The sequence below is a fragment of the Ailuropoda melanoleuca genome, chromosome 6 (genome assembly GCF_002007445.2).
Source record: "Ailuropoda melanoleuca isolate Jingjing chromosome 6, ASM200744v2, whole genome shotgun sequence".
Classification (NCBI taxonomy): domain Eukaryota; kingdom Metazoa; phylum Chordata; class Mammalia; order Carnivora; family Ursidae; genus Ailuropoda; species Ailuropoda melanoleuca.
The window spans coordinates 6,972,855-6,998,627 of record NC_048223.1 but is presented as its reverse complement, the minus strand read 5'-3'; the positions used below and the strand labels follow the sequence as shown (position 1 = coordinate 6,998,627).

Genomic DNA, 25,773 nt, shown 5'->3' with positions numbered 1-25,773 from the left:
AAAAACAATTGGGCCTTTAAAATTCTAAACCTACGGGTGAGGAAAACAAAAACGATCTTTTGGACATGTAATGGCTCAGAAAATGCAACATTTTCTCTGAAAAAAATTACTTTTAAAGGTTCTAGACACATGAAAAACACGAAATAACAACAATCAGACTAAATTTACATGAAATAAACATAAAAGATGACAAAGAATAGATTGAATAATCACTGACAAAATGATCATGAACTTGAATAAAATAAGAAATTATTTCTTAACTAGAAGCTATGTATTTTTAAAAATTGATATATTATTTAAATGAAACCCGGGAGAGGCATGGTAAAGGTCAGGTTATATATGCTATTCATTCTTGTCAGAAAGAGAAATATATTTGCTAATAATAATAACTGCTAGCAAAAAATTAGGATATAGAACTTTCATGTTATTAAAAGGAAAATAAAGCAAAAGGGAAAAGATAAATGCATCTAAAATATCTCAGCAATGCACTATGGTTGAACATCGAGTGATGTGATTAGAAGACTTTCATTTTCACTATCGAGTGTATATTTTTACAGTCATTATATCAGTTTTAAAAAGTATTATTAAAAGCCATCAAGTAAGCAAAACAAATATAAATTTAAAAAATATACATCAAATCTTACTTACTTAGTTTCTCCATCTGATATACCAACAACTCTAGCTTCTTCAAGATGAGGCCAATTAACAAAGACAGACTTTCCAAGCACTGATGAAGCTATATTTTCTACACTCTTAAAGTAAAAGCAGAAAAGTTCACTCATGTTTCAGGTCCAAGAGAAAAGTTTACAAAGGCAAAATTAAATAATTAAAAGCTGGCTTGTGTTTATAAAGGTCTTTAAAATCAAAAAAAGCCTCACCTTAATAATTAAAGCAGATATAAGATACCATTTGCTCACTCAAGCCATTTTTTCCCTACAGTTTCTGCTCTTCTCAACGTGACTCTCCAACTAATTATCCCACCCACTTGAATTCAGTTAGTTTTCTTAATTTGTCTTCTTTAAATTGTACCTTTGTGGCTAACTACTCTTTCTTTCTAGTATGCGTCCCAGGATTTCTGTTTAGAGTTTTATTTTTTTTTTCCTTTCCTTTATTTTAAAAAATATTTTTCAGTTGTTTTTACCCATCTGCCTTTCTTTAGCCCTTTATTTTAGTATGAATGTGTTGAAGTTGACCAAGTTTACCTTCCCCTCTGACAACCACTTCTTATTAGAGAGGCACTATGACCAACTTAAAGTACTATTCTGCAGTATAAACATTATGACACCAGGAAGCTTGCCTCCTTCTCACCTTCTCAACAGCAACGACACTTACTAGTAAAGGGTGGTCCACTGACTTTAATCCTGAATGAAATTTACTTGGTGAGAAAATAGGTCTCAGTGGAATTAAACTGAAGAGCACTGACCTGTAATGTATTACTGTCCATAATAATAGCCAACAGTACTAGAAATAATGTTTAGCAACAAACTTAAGTTCTTAGCTCTGCTGCTAACTCCATTTAAGTTTCTTAATTCGTAAAATTAATGAGTTGGAGTAGATGTTTTACAAAATTCTACCCAGTTGTAAAATTCTATGACCCTATTATTCTCATGATTATTTTTCTCATAGATACTGAGAAAGTTGACAAGAATAGCAGAAATGTCTAGAAAAGGGCTATTATTCATCATTGTTTCATATCACATGATCAGATAACAGAATCTAAGAAATCTGACTTCATTTCAGTTTGCAGTTGATATAATGAAATAAGAACCCTAGACTTAAGTTAGGAATCATGGGTCCAAATTTGGTTTCTATGTCTTTCCAACTATAGAATTGAAGGCAAATCATTTAAACCTCACTGAGGTACAGTTTTCTTACATAAGAATAAGAAATAACATCTACCTCACAATGTTTATTTGGTGGTAAAATAATATACACAGAAGCTTTTATAAACTATAAAATGCTGTATAAATATTCTGTATGAAATAATACCTTAGGTAAAAATTCTAGTTAAAAGGAAACACTATTATTATTGGTTAAACAACAACTTTGTGGTAGCAACTGAAATTTAAATACAAATTTTCATTCAATTCTTTTCTGTTTATTATGCTTAATCATTATTAGCAAATATTTCTTTAACAATTACAGATGACTGTTTCTAGACTTTTTGCAGTAACTTTTAATTATATTTAGACATTTCTTAATGTGAACATATAAAACAAAAGAATGACTATTCTGATAAATAAAACAAGTTTCAACATTAGAACTAGGATCCCATAATTATCCTTTTCCCTTCTATACATCTCTTTCTTCTTTCATTCTCCCACTCACTCTTCCCTTTAGTTTTTGAAGGAAAAGTTGTCATTTCTCAAATTAATCCTCAGATTAAGCCTAAAATGAGATCCCTTAATACCTCACATGGGGTCTTGTTATCATTAACAACCCCTCCCTCTAGTGTCTTTAAGACCTCCTTTCTCCATTAGCTCTTCCTCTCTCCTTTTGTATGGATTTAGCTTGTTAAACTGTCTCTCCTCTACCTACAGTTATGTTTCTAGACTTCTTTTCAATGATAATCTTCCTAACCAAGGGCCCAATCCCTGCTATCTCTACTTGCCCTCTACCTAGACACCCCCCACCTTGTTCTTAGGAGTTAGGAATGAAATCTACTGGAATGAAATCTTCAAAGGCCAATAATGATGCCTGAAGGACAAATTCACAGACCTTGTTTTAGTTTTTACTCTTTTTGCACTGTATGTAGTATCTACTCCATGCTTCTGTGATATTACTTAACTTGGAAATCATTCTGTCTCAACTTTCTGAACACTATTGTCATTTTCACTGGTTCCTTTTCCACCTTTTATAGAAACTATGGGTATTTCTTTGTGCTGAAATTTGAACTCTCAGAGTCCATTTTCTTCAGGAAAATGAGCTCCAAGGCCTCAGCCATCATTCCTTGCTAATGACTCATATATCCCTACCTCCCTCCAAGCTCTGGCTCCAGGTAGCAGTTGTGTATAAGCTGCCTTTCTCCACTGAGGTTTTTCATCTGAACCACAGAACACAAAAAATAATTTGACTATTTTCTCAATTCCCCAAAGGACGGTACACAACTAGTCCCTCTCTAAATGTACAGAACATAAATTAATCTACTACATTGAAATGGATGACTTAGGGCATTACGGCTTAAATCTCTTGTGGAACTCTTGTTGAAAAAGGCTGGCAGGGCAGCGCCAGTTAAACATCCTAACATCGCCTTAAAATTGCATCATTATTTATCAGTAATCCCCTCAAGCCAGAGACTTTCCCACTTTAACTTCCTTATTCCAATAAACAGCAATTATTTTCTAGTTAACTAGGCTCGACAGCTCAGTCATATTTAGTATTTTCTATCTCTTTTCATCCTCTGTGTTTGAACATGAAGCTTGTCAACGTTATTAGTCTTATTCATCTGGATCTATTACTACTTCCAGTTTTTGTCCTTATCACCTAACACTTCTATAACTACAACCTCTGAACTTGCAGGCTTTTCCATTTTCTTCCATTTCTCTTTTGTCCAATTTAGTCTATTATATTGCCACCAAATTAATCCTTATGAAAATACGATTTCAAGATAACAGTTATGGGGGAAAAAAAAGTCCAAACGCCTTAGCCTGGTATTCAAGGTCCTCCATAATCTGGCCTCAATCTGTTTTTTCAACCTTATCTTCTACTACTTCCCAACACAAGTCCTCTGCTTCAGTCAGGTTTATCTATTCCTTCTCCTCAAATACATCACATTTATTCTAAAAAAAGAAAAAGTATTAAGAAAAATATCAGACATACAAAAAGTTTAAAAAGAATAAGATAATGTGTCACACATTTATTTCCAGCTCGTTAGTCCTTTCAACTAGAATACCCTTCCCCTACTTTTCTCCTCTCTGTGATAATCTTTTTCTTAGCACCAAGCTCAAGCCTAGTCTCATTTAAAAGCCTGTAACTTAAACTTCAGCTCACATAGCCTACCTCCTTTCCAAAATTCATGGAGTATTTTTTGCTCATTACATCACAATGATACATTTCCTTTAAAATCTGTGTAAATGTTTCTTTACTTCATCCTTTTTTTTTTTTTAAAGATATTATTTATTTATTTGACAGAGATAAAGACAGCCAGCGAGAGAGGGAACACAAGCAGGGGGAGTGGGAGAGGAAGAAGCAGGCTCCCAGCAGAGGAGCCTGATGTGGGGGCTCGATCCCATAATGCCGGGATCACGCCCTGAGCCGAAGGCAGATGCTTAACCGCTGTGCCACCCAGGTGCCCCTCTTTACTTTATCCTTATTTACTATGAACTTTTGGAATTACTACATGTTATACCTCTTTGGTAAACACATTGCAACTACAACAGTTTTATGCATAATAAGCACCTAATAAATATATAACAAAGAAAACACTTACAAGTTCATCTGATTCTGCATTCACTAAGATTTCTAACATCATGTTTTCTCCACGACTGCTTTGCTGGAATACTTGAACCCCACTTTTCTTCAAAAAAAACTTCAAAAGAATTCAGAGAATTTATTTTTAGCTCTTTTTCCATAATCACATTACATTCAATAAGGTGAAAAAATTCTGAACTAAACAGCCACTGACTTTATGTTTGATGTGTTTCAGGGTAGGAAATCCACAGAAATACAATGCCTTCTGGTCAACCCTGGTTATTTTGTTCTTGCTTATGTCTACACGCCAAGCATCTAATGATATTATTTTATACCTAGAAAATAAATCAAGGCATTTAATTCAAAATTCACACACTGCAAGCAATCACAGTTTTTCAGTATTCCCTCAAATATTTTGCAAGAGTCATCCTTGCTTTTAAGCAAGGGAATGACAATCTGTCTTTTAAAACAAAGAAAATATACAGCAGGACAACCCAGATTCTCTGTTGTTATAATTAACTAGATGCAACTACCCCTGCAGGTTACCGAATGGAAGTTTTCCCCATTAACTTAAAATAAAACTATACATACATATTTAATTTAGAAGTAAAGGAACATATAAAGCATGTTACAAATCTCTATATCCTCCAGTTCTAAAACCCAGATGAAAAATCAACATTTTTATAATGTCTAGTCCATATTTCTCTTTAAGACAAAGGAAAAGCATAACTGGGAGATGTCCACTTTAGGTGCCATCTGGGTAAATTACTTGCAGGGAAAATGAGAGAAAAGGAAAAAAAAAACAAGGACATTTTAATGAGGAAGAAAAAGTAGAAATGGGTTTGAGGCAAGAAATTATAGGACCTCTTTTATTTCTTTTCTTCTTCTTTCTGGTTGGGTGGTTGGGAATGTAAGAGGCAAAGTCATAGCACATCACATAATGCTGGGAGCAGACACTGACAATGGAAACAAAAATTCATACATCCTCGAGGTGGGGAGGGTACAGATATACACTAGGGAGGAAATATTAAAATAAACAAACAACCCAACTTAACAGAAAAGAGTGAGAGAGAAGCAGAATCTGACCAAAGCAGAGAACTACAGAAACAACTGTGAGAAAGAGATGCTCTTTGGTAAGTTAGATGTAATTCATTATCAACTGACTGTAACTATCAAAAATTATTTGTTAATTCTCCAAGTAGATATTCAAAAGCTTCCCCCTACCCCCCACCCAAGGGGAGCTCCTTGCTGTTGCTGAAAAATTACCAAATAATATTACCTTGTGCAACAACGTTCTATGGCAGGGAACTTTTCTGGCCATGGTGAGGGGTAGGTGAACTCTGTGTCTCTATCATACCAGCACATTAGGCACTCACTATGTTGGTTTCTTTTCCTTTCTTCCTTTTTGAGGGAGTGGTTACATGTTTCCATGGCTTCCAACAATCGCTTCTGAATTTAAAGATTAAAGAGAAGGGTTAAAAGTATAAAATTTCTATAATCTTAACATACAGAATAGATCTTTTCCATCAGTACACAGAATCATTTTTTGTGTTCTTGAAAAAAATCTTAACTAATGGAATTCTTTTCCATTTTATTACATGAAAAACTGTTTCAAAGGGCCCTAGAATATTGCTTGCCACTACAAATTATTCTGAACCTATTATTTCAACAATAGGCACTAAGTGTAAATAAGAACAGCAGACAATCAGGGCGCCTGTGTGGCTCAGTTGGTTAGGCATCTGCCTTCGGCTCAGGTCATGATCCCAGGGTCCCGGGGTCAAACCCTGCGTTGGGGTCCTGTTGGGCTCCCTGCTTTGCGGGCAGTCTGCTTCTCCCTCTGCCTCTCCCCCCAGCTTGTGCTCTCTCTCTCTCTCTTCACTCTCTCAAATAAATAAAATCTTAAAAAAAAAAAAAACAGATAATCAAATTTTAAATGTGAACTTACCATAATTATTATAGTTTCTCATAACTCATAAAACATTAATCTCTTACTTTACAAATTCTGCCTTGATATAGAAAATGTTTACCTCTCCAAATTATGTCATACGCTTAATTAATTTAATTACATTTAATTCCAGTCAGAATCAAAATTGTTTAAAAAAATTTTTTTAAAGGACAAAATTTTGTTGGTGTTCATATGGAAGAACGAATGTGTGAACTGCAAAAACTGGGAACCTGTCTTACTAGATCCTACCACTTTTAATAAAGCTGCTGTAATAAAAACACTTTAATACTGACACCACAAGAAACCCATAGACCAGAAGAACAGAATAAAGAGGTCAAAACAAATTTAAATATACGTGAAACATAGTATTTCAAATGTTTAAATAATGGTGTGTCATAACTATCTATCCAGCTGGAAAAAGAAGCACATACACTTTCCAATTTCATATTATATACAAAAACATGTATCAGAGTATTAAGACAATGAAAGTATTAGAAGAAAATCTAAGAGAGAGTATCAATAATTTGGAGGGATAAACTCTTATTTAATAAGAGTGGAAAAAACCTAACAGTCTTAAGGGAAAATATATTTTTTTTATTCTTTATTTCATTTTTTAAAAGATTTTATTTATTTATTTGAGAGAGAGAGTGTGTGAGCAAGAGAGAGAGCATGAGCAGGTGGAGGGGCAGAGGGAGAAGCAGACTTCTTACTGAGCAGGGAGCCTCATGTTGGGCTTGATCCCAGGACCCTGGGATCATGACCTGAGCCAAAGGCAGACACTTAACCGACTGAGCTACCCAGGCACCCCAGGAAAAGACATTTTTATTTATTTATTTTTTTTTAAAATTTTATTTATTTATTCGACAGAGATAGAGACAGCCAGCGAGAGAGGGAACACAAGCAGGGGGAGTGGGAGAGGAAGAAGCAGGCTCATATCAGAGAAGCCTGATGTGGGGCTCGATCCCACAACACCAGGATCACGCCCTGAGCCGAAGGCAGACGCTTAACCGCTGTGCCACCCAGGCGCCCCAGGAAAAGACATTTTTAAATAACAGAAAATGTATGTGACAGAAGATTCATCAACAAAACAAGAGACAAATGCCATGCTGGGAAAGAATATTCTATCATACAAAGAAATGACAGAAATCAAGAAAGGAAAATGAGGGAAAGGATATAAATAGGTAATTTACAGAAGAGAAAATGCAAAGGGCAAACACACATAAAAATATACTCAAATTAGGGATCAGAGAAAAACAAATTTGACTAATAATAAAATGATACCCATCATCAATAGATTGGCCAAAATTAAATGAAACAGTAATATCCAGGTCTGGAGAGGCAGAGAAGTAGGCACTAAATATTTGGTGAATTAGACTAGTCTTTTTGAAAAAGAATATTCACTAAATGTAAAAATACACATTCCCAATAGCCAAGCAATCTTGCTTTTGGGAATCTGTCTTAAAAAAACAAAATCTCCAATACCTAAGACTGTGTAAACAAACAAAAAGAATACATGAATACACAAGTAGTTTATTACAGCATTATGTACAATAGCAAAAAACATGAAGATTCACAAGAAGTTGCAAAATTAGTAGAGAGTGTTCTCATGTACCTTTCACCCAGCTTTCCCCAATGGTAACATCCTACACATAGCATCAGTGCATTATCAAAACTGGATATTGACATGAGTACAACACTATTAACTACACTTATTTAGATTTCACTGGTTTTTGTATGTGATTTTTGTGTATACAGTGCTATGAAGTTTTTATCAAATGTACAGATTCACATTAACCACCACTAAAACTGGAATACAGAACTGTTACATCATCATAAAGAAATTCCTTGTTATCCCTTTATAATCACACCCTATCCCAAACCTTAACCCCTAGCAACCACTCCATGTTTTATATCACAGTAATTGTCATTTCAAGAATATTATATAAATGAAACAATATAATATATAACCTTCTGAGACTTTTTTCACTCGCTGATTTTTTCCACTTAACTGAATTGTTTTCATCCAAGTTCTTTATATCAATAGTTCTTTATATTGCTGAGTAATATTCCACTATATGGATATACTACAATTTGTTTATCTACTCATTAAATGGCATCTGAATTTTTTCCAGTTTGGGGTTATTACAAATAAAGTGCTCTGAACATTCTTGTATAGGCTTTCTTGTGTAGACAAAATTTTCATTTATCTAGGATAAATATCCAAGAGTGTGACTGCTGGGTTGTATAGTATATGTATGTTTAAGTTTATAAGAAACTGCTGAACTGTTTTCCAGAGTGGCCTCCTAGACTTTTAGTCTAATAATTTATCTATGCCATTTTTCAAAACATTTACAGAGAAAGTGGTATAAAGAGGAAAGAAGTAGCAAAATCTAGAAAAGATTATAGAATAAAACAGATAATACTATGCCATAATTTCCTGATTTTAAGATATTACTGATATTGTAAATATCAATATAATAAAATTAATAACAATTTTTTAGGAAATAAAGAATAAATTGAATTTCCATAATTACTGTTTACTGATGATGGTATTTACTTACATCCTATTTTCTTCTCCAATGTCACATTCAAAATTTGAGTCTAGGGGCACCTGGGTGGCACAGCGGTTAAGTGTCTGCCTTCGGCTCAGGGCGTGATCCCGGTGTTATGGGATCGAGCCCCACATCAGGCTCCTCCACTATGAGCCTGCTTCTTCCTCTCCCACTCCCCCTGCTTGTGTTCCCTCTCTCGCTGGCTGTCTCTATCTCTGTCGAATAAATAAATAAAATCTTTAAAAAAAAAATGTGAGTCTAATCCTTCTTCACATTCAAAATATAAATGTTTTCAAAAATATATGTATATATACTGGGGTCCCTGGGTGGTTCAGTCGGTTAAGGATTCAACTCTTGATTTTGGCTCAGGTCATGATTTCGACTCAGGTCATGATTTTGGCTCAGGTAATAATTTCAAGGTTGTGGGAGTGAGCCTTGATTCAGGCTCCACACTCAATGGGGAGTTTGCTTGAGATTTTCTCTCTCCCTCTGCCCGCCCCCATAAATAAATCTTTAAAAAATACATACATACATACATAAAATTTTCTAGGTTACTTGGCTGTGAATTACGCATCTTGAACACTTTAGCATCTTTAGGATAGACAGCATAACATTATGGTAGAATGATGTAATTAATGGATGCTGTAATGTCCTGTGACTCCCATTAGTACTGAAGGACTTATTTGCCCAGATGCTGAAAGTGCTGCTGGCTTGCAATCCTCCCTCAGCTGTCAGCTATCTCTTAGAAATACCTTTACACGAAAAGTTATCTCACATAAGGTCATTCACCCTCCTGAAATGAAGTCTGCATCCAAGACTGACAGATGAAGGGTATAAAGTCTCAGGCCCTTTACAGCAACCTAGGAGAACTCTAATGGGCCATTCCAGCTTTAGAGTGACTTCTGGGGTCAGCTAAGGCCTTTGTTGAGACAGCACTGTAGCCCAGCCCGTCCTTCTAACCAATCCTGTTTTTCTCTCTACCCAACATCTTAGAGCATAGCATCAAGAAACCAGAGTAGGGGGCCAAAAATCTAGGAGAAGAGAGACTGCAGAGACACTCTAATTAGGCTCAAATCCAGGAACACTCTGTGTCCCTGGATATAGGGACTTGCTGCATGCTACTTACTTGGGATTTCAAAATTGTTACGGACTAATGATTGTTATGTGCATCCTCTTCCTACCCTTTTTTGATAGGAGCTACTTATTCTGGTTATCCTGTCATTGTCTCTCCAATATAAAACTGGGAATGTTGGGGAGTGTAGATAATTTTTTTTTTTTTTAATTCAAAGTTCTCTGAGTCAGGAGAGTGGTCCCTGGGGAGCTGCATTTGAGGAGCTTAATCCACACCTAGCCTCAATTTAAAGATGAAATTCTAGGCTTTGAGCCTGATGTATAATGAGATGAAATTTTTGGGAGAGGTCAGTGTGTTTTGTATTTGAATGGGATGTAAAATTTAGCCAAAGGGGGCAGATTGTAGTAGATGGTTTGCAAAGATGGTCATAATAATTGCTCCTATCTCCATATATAAGCTCCTTCAAATGCTAAGAAAGTGGTATTTCCCTCCTTCTTAAATCCAAGTTGGTCTTATAACCTACTTTATTCAAAAGAATGTAGTGAAAGTGACACTATGCAATCTCCAAAGCTCAAGAGGCCCTGTAGCTTCTGTTCTCACCTTCCTGGAACCCAAGTCACTGTGAGAATAAACCTGAATTAGCCTCCTGGAGGGTGAGAGATCACATAGAGGGCTCAGCTCACCACTAACACCAACCACCAATCATGTCCGTCAGACCATCTCAGACAACGAACTCCACTAGAGAGCAAGGGTGAGGGTGAAGGCAAGGGTGAGAGTACGCATGCCAAACAGCTCAAGTCTGCAGGTAAACTCTTGCTAGCACCAGAGCTTGTGTAATAATTTTTCATGAGGAAAAAATAGATCCTATCACTCTCTCATTTCTGAAAATTTTATCACGTATTCCTATTTAGTAATTTCCACCACTGTATACTTTCACTGACTATCCTGTAACAGGAATTTTTCTTTTTACATCTTACACACCTACTTTCAGATAACTTCTTGTGTAAATTCTGAGCTTTTGCTTCCAAAAAATATAGAAGAATATAGAAATTCTGCCAGTTACAAGTTTTGTTTCAGTGGTAACATCATAATGCAGCTTTGCTGAAAACATTTAAAATCTCATTGAGGTGTCCAACCTTAAGTAAAAATTCAATCACAATGAACTGAATTGATAACTGGATGAACAACAATAACTGTCTACATGGAACTAAGTTTTTCACATGCAGGCTATAATGACTATGTCATAAGTTAATCCTGCCTGGTGGCTAGCAAGTGTCTTTTCACATACAACAAGTCTTCTTTTTTAAAAATTAGTAAGATGTGAATAAACGCTTGTTTCCTCCACTCCCTAATCATGTCAGTTTATTTCCCCCCGCAAGAGGACACTTTTTTGAGGTATAATTTACTTTCAGAGCTTTTGGTTCCACTGATTTTTCTCTATTGTTTGCTCATTTTCTATGGATTCCTGTTCCTATCTTTATTATTTCCTTCATTCTGCTTAGTTTGGGTTTAATTTCTCTTACATTTTTTGCTTCTTCTGGTAGGAAGCTTAGATAATCTTTTTTTTTTTTTTTTTTTAGGAAGCTTAGATAATTAGTTGTAAGACTTTTTTTTTTTTTTTTTTTTTTAGATTTTATTTATTTATTTGACAGAGACAGCCAGCGAGAGAGGGAACACAGGCAGGGGGAATGGGAGAGGAAGAAGCAGGCTCCCAGCAGAGGAGCCCGATGTGGGGCTCGATCCCAGAACACCAGGATCACGCCCTGAGCCGAAGATGCTCAACGACTGTGCCACCCAGGCGCCCCTGTAAGACTTTTTCTTGTTCAGTATAAGCATCTAGAAACTTAAGCTTCCCTTTAAGCATTGCTTTAGCTTCAACACAGAGATTATGTTGTGTTTTTATTATCATTTAGATCACAATATTTTTGAATTTCCCTTTTAATTTTTTCCTCCTTTCAATTCTGACAGCTTTTGTTTTATGTATTTGAAGCTCTGTTACAAGGTACTATACATTCAGGATTTTTATATCTTCTTGATGAATTGACTTGACTTTTTTTTTTTTTTTTAAGTAATCTCTATGTTCAACATAGGGCTTGAACTCACAACCCCAAGATCAAGAGTCACATGTTCTACCAACTGAGTCAGCTAGGTGCCCCAAACTGACTCAACGTTTTAATCAATATGAAATATTCTTCTTGATCTCTGGTAATACTCCTTGTCCTGAAGGCTGTTTTTCTAATGTTAGTAAAGCCACTCCAACTTTCTTATAATTAGCATACCTAGAAGTTTTGAAGCACATAATGAAGAAGAGAGTAGTTAACTCTCATTAAAACATAAATGGTGATTAAAACCCATTGCTCATTAACTTACGTGAAATAATCTCTGATTAAGAATATATGTGTATAAATGAAAAGATGTTCAACATCACTCATCATCAGTGAAATACAAATCAAAACTACAATGAAATATCACCTCACACCAGTCAGAATGGCTAAGATTAACAACAAAGGAAATAACAGGTGTTGTCAAGGATGTGAAGAAAGGGGAACACTCTTACACTGCTGGTGGGAATGCACTGGTGCAGCCACTCTGGAAGACAGTATGGTGGTTCCTCAAAAAGTTAAAAATAGAACTACCCTATGACCCCGTAGTAAATACCTTCAGGTATTTACCTAAAGGATATAAAAATACCAATTCAAAGGGATAAATGCACCCCGACGTTTACAGCAGCATTATCAACAATAGCCAAACTATGGAAAGAGCCCAATGTCCACTGACTGATGAATGGATAAAGAAGATGTGGTGTATATACACAATGGAATATTACTCATGCATAAAAAAGAATGAACTCTTGCTGTTGCAATGACGTGGATGGAGCTAGAGAGTATTATGCTAAGTGAAATAAGTAAGAGAAAGACAAATACCATATGGTTTCACTCATTTGTGGACTCTAAGAAACAAATGAACACAAGGGGGAAAAAAAGACAAACCAAGAAAAAGACTCCATTATAGAGAACAAACTAATGGTTACTGGAGAGGAGGTGGGCAGGGTGTCAGGTTAAACAGGTGATGAGAATTAAGGAGGACAAGTGTTGTGATGAGCACTGGGTATCATAAATGATGAATCACCAAATTCTACACCTGTAACTAATATTACACTGTATGTTAACTAACTGGAATTTAAATAAAAACTTGGAAGAAAGAAAGAATATATGTGTATATATAACTATTTTATGCACTGACCTCATCAATAAAAGGTATCAGTACCACAGCTTCCCATTCCTGTTGTTTCCCATTTAGGTCAGTTTTAAAATCAGGTGGATAATATTCTATAATTGGTGAGTCTTCACTGGTCATCAAGTGCTATGGAAATATAAAAGAGTAACAGAAATATAAGAATATCAATATAACTTTTTATTAATATAGTTATAATATTTACTCATGTTACAGTTTAAAATTCCTAAGCAAAAGCAAAATTAAATTTTTACATCTTAGAAATGCTGCAATTTACTTGCTATATTTTGATTTTCAACTACAAGACTTCTATTTTCACTGTTGCTCATCACTTTCCCATTGCAGTGATCTAATTATGTAGTAAAACCATCTTTACTCTGAATTTCATTTTTTACCATTTATATCTTTTATCATTCTATAAGGCCCAGTTAAATTCTGTTCTCAGACTTCATTTCACAGGCTTCCAATAGTCCTCCATTTTTAACCTTGAATAGTTTACTTTTGTACCTTTGTGTTCTAAGCAACTGATTTTTTTAAGTAATGTAAGAACTGTATCTAACATAATTTAAAAAGAAAAAAATTCTAAAATCCAAGAATCTCTTTACCACTAATGGCAAAGATGAAAGGTCCAATAGACATGTTTTTATTAGAAATTTTATAAGAAAGATAGATGAAGAAAGCATAAGGATTTCTTCTGAGAAATAAATACGAAAGACTGTGGTATAACATTTTTTAAATAAATAAAACAGCGTATTTCTCAGAGTAATACTAAAAATATTTAATAACCAGTATGGCACGGGCACAGAACAATCAAAGGCTTCTAGGCTTCTGGGCTCCTAAGTATCAAAAAGGACAGTAAAACATTTAATTTTAAAACCCACCTGGTAGCATGTAGGAAGTAAATTTTTGCTAGCTGCTGGAAGTACAGCAAGAAGCTGTTCAAATGGCTTAAAAGGTTTTCCTAGTTCAAAATGGATTTTGAGTGTACTGATGTTACGGATATCAGATAGGAAAGGTGCATAATGGTAGGGATAATACCTATAAAACAAAACTGAGTTTTAAATAATTGGCAACTTTATGAAAAAGGTCAATATTAAATACTTTTCCTTATTTAACAACTAAGCAATAACTCTAAAGGAAAAAATGATCAGCCATAATACTATCACTTGGTTTAAGAAATGAGCAGCATTAGCATATTTAGGTCATGTGATGGCAACAAATGTTATATTTCCTTAATTTTTTAAAAAAAGATTTTATTTATTTGACAGAAAGAGAGAGAGCACAAGCAGGGGGAGCGGCAGACAGAGGGAGAGGGAGAAGCAGGTTCCTTGCTGTGCAGGGAGCCCAATGCGGGTCTCGATCCCAGGACCCTGGGATCATGACCTGAGCCAAAGGCAGACGCTTAACCAACTGAGCAACCCAGGTGCCCCTGTATTTCCTTAATTTTTAAGGTAAAATCACACATTTCCAAAATTGGGATGTATCATATAATCGAAGGGTGCAGATACACACACACACACACACACACACACGTGTATTTATATGAAATACATGTGTGTATATATATGTATGTGTATATATATAAAATATAATGGTCCTTCTAGCTTCCAAGATATTGAGTGTGAATCTTTCATCAACAGACTCTTAGAATGAAGTACTGAGGTGGTCAGAGGACTTTCAGTTAGCACACATGAGCTGGAGTCTCTCTCAGGAGGACAGAGAGAACAGCGAGTCTGAGCTCACTATTACTAGTCAGCTCTAAGAACTTTTGTATCTTTGAATTGGTATATATAGGATTAAGCCATTTACCAATAATAAACACTTTTTGTTTTTAATGCCTTCCCATCTATTAACTACAGGTACAAATATTTTTTACAAAGCTTTGAACATACAATTTTTTTAAAATTTCAGTTTTTAATGTTTGACTAAGGATGCTAAAAAATAAATATTTTTTTCCCACAATTATGACATATTTCAAAAAGATGTGAAAGTTTAGGAGGTAGCATCTAGAGTGGAAAATGTATAGACTTTGGAATCAGATAGGCTTAGACTTGATTCTTGGATGCATGACTTTAGAAAGATTACTTTCTGGGTGGCTGGGTGGCTCAACTGGTTAAGCGTCTGATTCTTGATTCTCAGGTCATGCTCTCAGGATTGTGAGATCGAGCTCTGCGTTGGGCTCCATGCTGGGCATGAAGCCTGCTTAAGATTCTCTTTCTTCTTCTCCCTCTGCCCTTCCATCCCGTTTTCTCTCACTCTCTCTCAAAAAAAAAAAAAAAAAAAGAAAAGAAAAGATTGCTTTCTAAAGTAATAAAGATAACTGAGCCTCATTTGTAAAAGTCAGACAATAATACTTGTTTTATAGTGGTGAGGATTATATGAGAACATGTTTTTCAAGTGCCTGGCCTTAATACATGATACATAATAGGATTAGTTTACACTCACCCTATTGAGAAATGCCAAATCAAGGATTTTTGTCATTAGAATGCTCTTCAGAGAGGCCTTGCGAATTAGGTTAGTTATTGCAAAGATTTTTTTTAAAAAGATTGCAATTAAGAGAAATCAATATACATAATTTGCACTGGTTTGTTTTGCTATATGGTGCTTTAAAACAAAGCCTAGCAAAGGTGTTATCAAAACAAAACAAAAAAAACAATCTCATCACTTAAAAGTCTCTCCTTTTTTCTGCATCATTTTTTGGTTTGTTATTTTTCTGTTTTGGTGGATGGTTTAGAAATGTAGATGGAACTTGCTGAAACAGGAAATATGAGAGAAATGGAATTACTATTTATAGGAAAAGCAAATAGTTCCTTTCTCTTTTCTTCTTTACCCTCCCCAGTCTAACGTTCAAATAACCCACTCTTTAATAATCACTCTTGATAGAAAAATTTTTTCAAACACACAATAATGTAGCAAAGAATACAATGAACTACCCTATATAACCATCACTCAGACCCAATAATTATCAAGACTCTGTCAAAGTTGATTTATCACGATAGAGAATTTTAAATCCTTAGATTTAAAGAGCTTTCATTATTGGCCATCTGCTAGGGCTGGAAGTATCTTTGTTACACAAAGGTCTTTAAAAAGTATTTTCATATAAGAAAAGATTACCTATATTTCATTTAAACTTGGCTATACGTATCTTTTTAAAAATGCCACCATAAATAGAAATAAAGAGAAAAGAGAAGCCCAAATGAAATTATAGAACAAACCATTATTAAAAAAAAAAAATCAAAGCTTTATTTTTGTTTGTATTCCTCACCAGCTCCAGGACTGCACTCCATGATAATAATAGTGCAAAATCCACTGTATTGCCTGAACATAACATGCAGCTTGATCAGCCAGAAAGTCGCTGAAAATAGAAAAGAATATTTTCATTATAATGTTAATTTTTGAAGACAGGCCATTTGTCTTTAGAGCATGATATCTGCTGATACACTCTGCCTCACATATGTTTTATATAATGAATGAATAAGCTAAAAATTGTAATCAGAAAAATTCTAAAATTTTATTTAAAACAAATTCCATCCTGTCAGATTAAAGGCTTGCCTTATAGTTTTCCTAAACCATCTATCAGAATACTTAACCCTACTGTGCATATTTATTCAGTCAATGTACTATGCCTGTGGTTTAAAGTTTGAGGATTTGGCCAATGAAGCTTTATAGAAAGTGGCACTACCACTGTCCTAAATAGTCAGGGTGTGATGGGAGACAGGGATGGAAAACTTTATCTAGGAGGATGCCTGAGAAAAATCACAGGAAGAAATCAGGAAGATCACAGAATTTTCTTCTTGCTAGAACACACTTTGAAAAATGCTATATACACTGAACAACATTCCATCTAATCCTTTCTTTCTCAAAGACCACCATTTAAGGTAAAACACATATACACACACCCATACACCCAGACCCACACACAAAAGACTTGGGCTAAAGCCAAAAAGTAGCCATAAATCTGTTACTGGCTGTTACCAAAATTCAGGTAGAGATGGCAATTAGAAATTCCAGATACCAATATTTCTGGGAGGTACACTTTTGAAAATGAAACATATTAATTTTTCTTTAAAAATATTTTCTCATTATTGAAAATCTAGGTAATGAAGAAAAGCACTTTTGTCACCTTACAGCAATCACTATTACATTCTGGTATGTTGTCTTTTCAGTCTTTTTTCTATGCTCAGGTTGGTTGGTTTTTTATGTTTAATTATAATGACAGTATACTGTATACATGATTTTGTGTCCTGCTTTTGAAATTTGTGCTTAATAATACACTATAAGTATCCTTCCAAATTGTTAGGAACTTTTTATAAGTACCAGTTTAGCAGTTCTACAGATTCTAAAGACAGTGTTATGGCAAGATGGTGACTATGATACAGGGGAAGTAGACATGATTATGAGGACACGTAGATCATTTCTATTTTGTACTATTAAAAAAAAATTGCAATAAACACCTTTGTGTATAAGGATCTTCTGTGTTTAAATTTATATTTTTAAGACAGATTTATAATTAGAATTATTGAGTTAAAGGGATAAATATTTTAAAGACTTTTGCATATGTACTTTCCAAAATAATTTTACCAATTTATATTTCCACCAGTAATTAGGAAAGAATACTACCATCACTCTGGACCAACACTGAATGTAACAATTTTAAAAGATTTGCTTATTTGTTAGGCAAACAAATGGTAACATATTTTTATAAGTCTGTATTTTAATATATAAAAGGGAAGGGAAATAGAAGAGTTGTTAGCTATCAAATTAAGAATTTAGTGCCAATAGCTGGTATTACAGCACTACATAACTGTAATCAAGGAAACAGAAGGATTAAGGAATAAAAGATTAAAAGCATAACTATTCAAGTATTTTATTTCTCAAGTCCCAGAAGTCTTACATGCTAATGGTACTTGACAAAGCCTCAAATGAGCTGGTGACTTGTACTAGAATTCCTATACCTCTAGTTCCTGGAGGTCAGTATGAATAAAGACCAGAAATACTACGTCTAGACTAGACTAGAAGACAGTCTAAGAGTATTTAAAGCAGTGTCTGAAAGCTTCGGTCTACCTCTGGGCTGACTCTAGAAAAGATCTAATACTTAGTGCTTTATTATATTAAAAAAAAGTAAAAATTATAGTATAGAAAATATCTAAGTATAATATTTAAGCATGTAAAAGGGTACGTAGCATTTCATGAAACTCTTATCTCACTTATATAGAAGCAGTCTCATCCAATGGTTAAGAGTATTATCTGGGGGCACCTAAGCTCACTCAGTCAGTACTGTGACTCTTGATCTTGAGGTCGTGAGTTTGAGCCCCAGGTTGGGTGCAGAGATAACTTAAAAAAATAAATAGACTTAGAAAAAAAGAGAGAGAGATTGAGAGGAAGAGAGTATTGACTCTGGAGCCAGACTGCCTATGTTCAAATTCTGGCTCTGCCACTCACTATGTCACCTTGGGCAAGTCACTTAAGCCTCTTGAATCCTTGGGGCACCTGGCTGGCTCAGTTGGTAGAGCATGCAGACTCTTGATCTTGGGGTTTTAAGTTCAGGCCCTACGTTGGATGTAGAGATTACTTAAAAATAAAATCTTAAAAAAGAAAATGAATCTACTTAAAAAAAAAAAAGCTCTCCATTCCTTAATTTCTTCTATTGTAAAATAATAATAATTTATTTATCTTAAAGAATCGTTGTGAGAATTAAATAAGTCAATATTTTAAAAATGCTTAGAATAGCACTTGGTACTTGGTATGCACTTAATAAGATTTCGTTAATTAAGTAAAATACAAACACATGTAGTTCATTCTGTGGGCTGCAGTTTAAAAACGTGTGAAAGCTAGCATTCTAGAGGTCAAGTTCTTAAGAAACTTTTGGGCTGGGGCGCCTGGGTGGCACAGCGGTTAAGCGCCTGCCTTCGGCTCAGGGCGTGATCCCGGCGTTATGGGATTGAGCCCCACATCAGGCCTCCGCTATGAGCCTGCTTCTTCCTCTCCCACTCCCCCTACTTGTGTTCCCTCTCTCACTGGCTGTCTTCTATCTCTGTCGAATAAATAAATAAAATCTTTAAAAAAAAAAAAAAAAAAGAAACTTTTGGGCTACGTATTAACTTGGGGCTGAGCCAGGTAGCTTTTGAGATGAGCTTGATGTGAGTCCAGAAAATGGAAGGGAAAAAAACTAACCATTTTCTACTTACCAACTTTTTACCACAGGGATATAACACATGTCAGTTATCACCTTCTCCAAAACCACAGCAGTTGAAAGACTGACATTACAATAATTTATGTAACCAAAAAATTCCTCACCCACTACTTAACTATCAAAATCATGCTGTTTTTTAAAGACATGCAAAATCTAACTTTTTCTATTTTAAAGTAAAGGCATTGGTAAAAACATACTCAGACACTACATCAACTCCCATCTTCGTCATGTAATATGTTCTTTTATATTGTCTAAATTCTGTTTCAAATAGGTCATCATCTTCAGTCTCATCTTCTAAATTATCTGGAAAAAAAGCCAGAAAGATAATGGCTGAAAATTATAAATATTCTGTTTTTCCACCGATACTTTTGACAAATCTATATCAAAGCAGATGCTTATAAACTAACATAGAAATCTGTTCCAACCAATATTATTGAATTAGTATGTACTAAGGAAAGATATAATAATTATACTGTCAAAAAAATAACATTGAATACAGAGTTTGTACTCACCCTTGGAAGTTACCACTTCTTCTCCATTTTTGTCTAAAGCAGCCCAACAAATGGCGTTTTCCTGGCCCTACAAAAATTATAAATCAATATAAAATTAATGGCAAGATGTATTTCAAAGTAAGACAACTGAACAGGGAGATTTAAAAAATTCTAAAAAGAACGGAATGATCCTTAAGTGACAACACAGTAAAAAGTTCATTCAAAAGATAATCCTCAAATACTATGTAAATGTTTTTGGTTTTATACCACTTGTTTTCTAAATCTTTTATTACGTAGAATAACTTGACGTTCAGGCCTCTCAAAAATATGTAATAGGTAATTCTTACCTATTGTGTTAACATAATCTATTCGTTTTTAATTGAATCCAATGATTACAAATATTACATGTTTTCTGTATCTCTGGATTCCATCATTCTTATAACTCTGTTTTGTATTTTCCACTTCTAAATTTTTCTCTCAAGCCAACTCATCTGCATTTCTATAGTTCTCCCATCTCATCACATTCTTCATATCCTGCCCATCTGTTTTTCCTCCCTTGTGATCTCAACTTTTCTCTCCTCTATTTTCTGATTGCCTATCTACTGCCAGTGACTCTCATTAGTTCTTCCTACTCCCTTATTTCCATTTCCCTTTGTTCATCAACTAGGGCCTCTGCTAACTTCCTGTGCTTGGGCTCTTCCTCTAGTTCCTCTCATTTTGCCAGCGTGAGTAAAGTACAGATTCCCAAAAAGCCGCTGAGCCTATTTCCTTAAGAGAAAAAACCCAGTAGAATGCAAACCGACTGCTCCTAAGTTTCACTGAGAAAAATCTAATCAATTAGAAGGACTACACTAGAGAAAATCAGGATAGATGCCCCTCGTGGAGCAAGAGTTACTAGCCTTGAACCTAAATAGAACCAGTATAGCAAGGAGAGTGCAGGATACTCCTCAATTTTATCATAACCCCATAATAGCTGAGGAAAATTTCAGAAGAGGTTTATTTTCCAAGCTAACACACATGACATTCTTTAGAGCTTATTAGTGATGTTTTAAAGCGTATTAACATATTCTAACTGATCCTATTATTTATTTATTGAGCACCTAGCATTAGTTATTGTGCTATCATTTACTCTTAAACTAGCCTATTGCTGCTTTTTATATATGTTTTTATATATAAATTATTTCTAGAGAAGAATTATTGATCTAGTTGATGTCTCAATATTAAATGCTATAAATACCCACATTTTACAAAAGGTAACTAATTTTTTGGGCTCTTATATTTAGAAGTTTTTCTACACTTATTAATAGGATGGATGAACCAAAAAAACACAGTGCTCTTCCTCAAGGGTAAAAATAAGAAGTCGATCAGATTTAAATGAAAAGATCAGATTTAAATGAAAAGATCTAATAGAGAAGAAACCAAAAAATTTTTTTAATGTTCAATAGGAGAAAATAAGAAATGAAAATGAAATGAGGCAACCCTAAAAAACATAAGAAGGAAAATGAGGAAAAAGGAATATCAGTTTTACCTTTACAGCTAAAAAAATGAAAGGACACCTAAAAAAATGGACACCTTTGATTTTTTCTTTTCCTTGTAGTTCTTGGCTTCTTCTGCTGCAACACCTGCTGCTTCATTGAGGTACTTGTTACCAACTTTGCTTTCAAACCACTTTAGGTCCACAAAAACTTCACTGAAGTGTTCCCGATCAAACTGTACAAAAATATTTAAATTCGCTTAAAAATAATTTAAGTATGTCTGGAAAAATACCAACCAAACTTTTAAAAGTTGCTACTTCTGAGGAATAGGAATTCAAAGAATGTTACTTTTTTATGCACATGGGGACCTCATCTACTAGTCTGAAAATTAAAAATAAAAAGCAAATAAAAATACATTTAGGTGAAATTATACAGAATGATCAATTGGAGTAGGAGTACCAAAACTTTTTCTTCTGACATTATGTAATTGGTTTCTGACTATTTATAGCTATCCTGGGACAAGAAAATAAAAATATCTAGTTACTTACATCTGATAGTTTCACAAGGTATTTCTCAAATCGAGGTAAGTTGAGATGCCCACTTTCATTAATATAACCTAAAAGGAACAAAATCTAAATTTGTACTAAAAACTGACACTATTTTTTCTAAACAATTCTACAAAATTCTTTTTACAAAATGTTCAATGTTGGCACTCTACTAATCAAGAAAAAACACTCAGTGTTGGGCTATATAACTGACTCTAGTTTCTATGAACTTGATGTTACTATAATATAAAATATGTAACAACTAAAGCAAAATAAAAGAAATTCCAGGTTCACATAATAATCCTCCCACATTTCCAACATCTGGTAATAGTTAAATATGTTCTACAATCTATCCAGATTATTAATTTAATATGTTAACTTGAGAAGGACTACTGCCCTGCCTGCTATTCTGTTGTTTTATTCAGCATTCACCACTGTTTATCAATTTCTCATTTTAATTAAAAATTTTTTCCCTATTAAATATTCTGATACCTATCCATTCAGAAAAATGAACTTCTATGCTTTAATATGAAAGAAGCTAAGTGAAATCAACAACTTCTGCCAGCTTTCTTAAACAATCAAAGACAGAGATTAGTCAGATATCAATAAATGAGGCTGCTTAACTCTCGTCATTTTTTTTGCTTGTGAACCACTGAAAATTACAACCCCAGAGTGTGGTGCCTTAGACAAAAGAAACCCCCCATTTTTTTCCCTACTGCAGCCGTACATGCAATAATCTTTAGGGTTAGCTGAGTGCTAAATTAAAGTAGCCTCCAATGAATATTAAACTTTTCTTACCACCAAGTTCTGGCAGGATGGTAATATATGTTCCATAAAGAAGAGGCAGTGCATCATGATTAATATGTAAATGAGGTAGATGAGGGATAAAATCATTGCCAACAAGAAATCCCATCAAAATCCAATCATCTATTATCCTTTCAATATCATATTTAAAAGTGATCTTGTCCTATAGCAAAATGGAGAAAAAATCAAATTGTATGGAAATTCCTGGTAACACATCTTTGGTCCACAGCTATGTTAATACTTACTTTCAATACTGAAAACTCATAGTCAATATACTCTCTCATTAAAGACAAGTGTAGGAGGTGAAATGTGGTTTCTTCTGGTGCGCATACCCTGTAATTAGACGATCAACAGAGAATTAATTATATCTTTAAGGTTAAAGTTTTAAAAATGCAGCAACGCTTAAAATAAAACTTATCATTAAAAGATAATTAATTCTTGTAATCCAGGCATGTAATTTATATGAAAGCTGCAGGGTAGTGTAAAGATAAAAATATAATTATAATAGATATAACATAAAGTTCAAAATAATTGGTCTGCATTATGCTTTCTGTGAAAGATTCTCAGAATTAAGAAAGCCTAAATAAGATATAACAGATATAAGAAGCCAGTGGGATCTGGCACATTTAAGGTTGGCTACGAGCAGAAAGCATACAGATAAGTGAGTATACATACTTTTTTGCCTACTGCAGTACAGTCTAAGGCTTCAATGGTGAGGCACCATCACTTCCTTTCTCTTATCTTTCCCTGGCTTGGTTTAGGGGTCTCTATTCCTAGCTATTGGCCAATATTCCAAGTTTAACCAGAAGTAAGAATATAAATTGACAATAGTATTTTAAAAGGAATATAAATCCATGAGCAAGTGGATTTAGCCCAGGAATACAAGGATGGCTCAACATAAGAAAATAAATCAACGTAATAGATCACATTGATAAACAAAGGAAAAAACACCATACAATCAACTAGCAAAGAAAACATTTGTCAAATTCAATACCCTTCCATGATAAAAGTACTCAGCCAATTAGGGATAGAAGGGAACTTCCTTAATAAAAAAAAGGGAATTTATGAAAAATCCACATCTAATATATTGATGGAGTAGAGTACAGAAAGCTTTCCTCCTAAGATCAGGAACAAGACAAGGATGCCCATTTTTACTATCGCTATTCAGCAACATTGTACAACATTGTAATTGAAGTCCTCACCAAGGCAATTAGGCAAGCAAAGAAATAAGAGGTATAAAAACTGAAAAAGAAGAGGGGCGCCTGGGTGGCACAGCGGTTAAGCGTCTGCCTTCGGCTCAGGGCGTGATCCCGGTTTCCCTCTCTCGCTGGCTGTCTCTGTCAAATAAATAAATAAATAAATAAATAAATAAATAAATAAATTGCTTGTGTTCCCTCTCTCGCTGGCTGTCTCTGTCAAATAAATAAATAAATAAATAAATAAATAAATAAATAAATAAAAATCTTAAAAAAAAAAATTAAAGAAGACGTAATGAATGGAAAAACATTCTGTATTAATGGATTGGAAGACTTACCAAGCTGTAAAAAGTACCCAAAAGAATCTACAGATTCAATGCCATCCCAATCAAAATCCTAATATTTTCCACAAAAACAAAAAAATCCATCCTAAAAATTTTTAGTCTCATGAGACCACAAATAGCCAAAACAATCCTAAAAAAGGAGAACGAAGTTGGAGGTCTCACCCTTTCTGATTTCAAAACTTAACTACAAAGCTTCAGTAATCAAAATACTGTGGTACTGGCATAAAGACAACCATAAAGATCAACTGAATAGAATACAGAGGCCAGAAATAAACCCTTGCATATATGGTTAAGCAATTTTTGACCAAGATGCCAAGACCATTCAATGGGGAAAAGATATTCTTTTCAAAAAATGGTTTTGGGAAAACTGGATACTCACATGCAAAGTATGAAGTTGACCCTTATCCTAACTATATATGGTAATTAACAATATGGATCAAAGACTAAGTGTAATGGCTAAAACTACAAAACTCTTAAAATGGGAAAAAGCTTTTTGACACTGGATTTGGCAATTTCTTGGATATTATAAGTACAAGCAATAAAAGAAAAAAATATATTGGACATTGCCGTAATTAAAAAACAAATTTTGTGCATCAAATGACACTATCAGGCAACTGTGGAAAGGAAGAAAATCTTTACAGATCATTTTTCTGTTAGATGATTACTATTCTTTTTTTTTAAAGATTTTATTTATCCATTTGACAGAGAGAGAGACAGCCAGCGAGAAAGGGAACACAAGCAGGGGGAGTGGGAGAGGAAGAAGCAGGCTTCCAGTGGAGGAGCCCGATGTGGGGCTCGATCCCAGAACGGCAGGATCATGCCCTGAGCCGAAGGCAGACGCTCAACGACTGAGCCACCCAGGTGCCCCAGATGATTACTATTCTTAATTTAATTGCTGTTCTTTCGTCTAACATATATGCAATGTGATTTACCTTTGTGTCTTTTTGCCACCAAACCGGACCTCTTCTCTTAAAAGAGAGAAATGTGCCTCGTGACTTGTTAATCCAAGCATAATCTGTTGAAAAATGATTAAAAAATGTTTCTATTCTCTAATTTTTTATAGTATCAGGTTCATAGAAACAACCAAATTTAAAAAATTTCTATATAGAAACACACTTATTTAATAAAAACAATTTATTAGCACATTAAATGTACAAATATCAAAATGCGATCCACTTATTGGTTATGAATGGGGTAAATGAGTGTGTTTCTAAGAAACAATGTTTACCTTAGACTCACATGACCTTTATAACTGCCACTCTGCCCACACCACACCGCCCCCCCCCCCAAATCCCCAAAACCTTCTCTTGGTTTTCTTATCTTTCCATTTACCAGAGCGAGTGGATAAGAAATTAGAAACTGCAGCTCTTCCATTACAGATGAATGTAGTATGGTTCTAGAGGATAGAATGCCTCTCGTATGTGAAAATTCAAAAAAACTGGAAAAGGGCATTTCCATTTAATTTTCACATATTCTAATGCCCAAAGTAAGTCGGATAGTCTAGTGAGACAT

The 25,773-nt window shown here is 34.5% G+C and overlaps 1 protein-coding gene across 4 annotated transcripts in view; it reads right to left on the bottom strand.

Moving 5' to 3' along the window:
* Positions 1–25,773, bottom strand: part of XRN1 (5'-3' exoribonuclease 1) — a 105,395-nt gene that overhangs the window by 62,863 nt on the left and 16,759 nt on the right. For all 4 annotated transcript variants that reach the window (XR_004625987.1, XM_019797126.2, XM_034661881.1 and 1 more), the window contains 14 exons: positions 25,194–25,276; positions 22,967–23,054; positions 22,716–22,884; positions 21,921–21,988; positions 21,470–21,607; positions 19,919–19,985; positions 19,604–19,709; positions 16,479–16,568; positions 14,095–14,251; positions 13,223–13,342; positions 5,690–5,859; positions 4,625–4,745; positions 4,430–4,528; positions 649–752 (listed from right to left, as the gene is read on the bottom strand). Coding sequence is in view for 3 of the 4 variants with exons in the window: in XM_019797126.2 (XP_019652685.2) it covers positions 649–752; positions 4,430–4,528; positions 4,625–4,745; positions 5,690–5,859; positions 13,223–13,342; positions 14,095–14,251; positions 16,479–16,568; positions 19,604–19,709; positions 19,919–19,985; positions 21,470–21,607; positions 21,921–21,988; positions 22,716–22,884; positions 22,967–23,054; positions 25,194–25,276 (1,580 nt within the window). In the remaining variant the exon portion in view is untranslated. The remainder of the gene's footprint in view (positions 1–648; positions 753–4,429; positions 4,529–4,624; positions 4,746–5,689; positions 5,860–13,222; positions 13,343–14,094; positions 14,252–16,478; positions 16,569–19,603; positions 19,710–19,918; positions 19,986–21,469; positions 21,608–21,920; positions 21,989–22,715; positions 22,885–22,966; positions 23,055–25,193; positions 25,277–25,773) is intronic.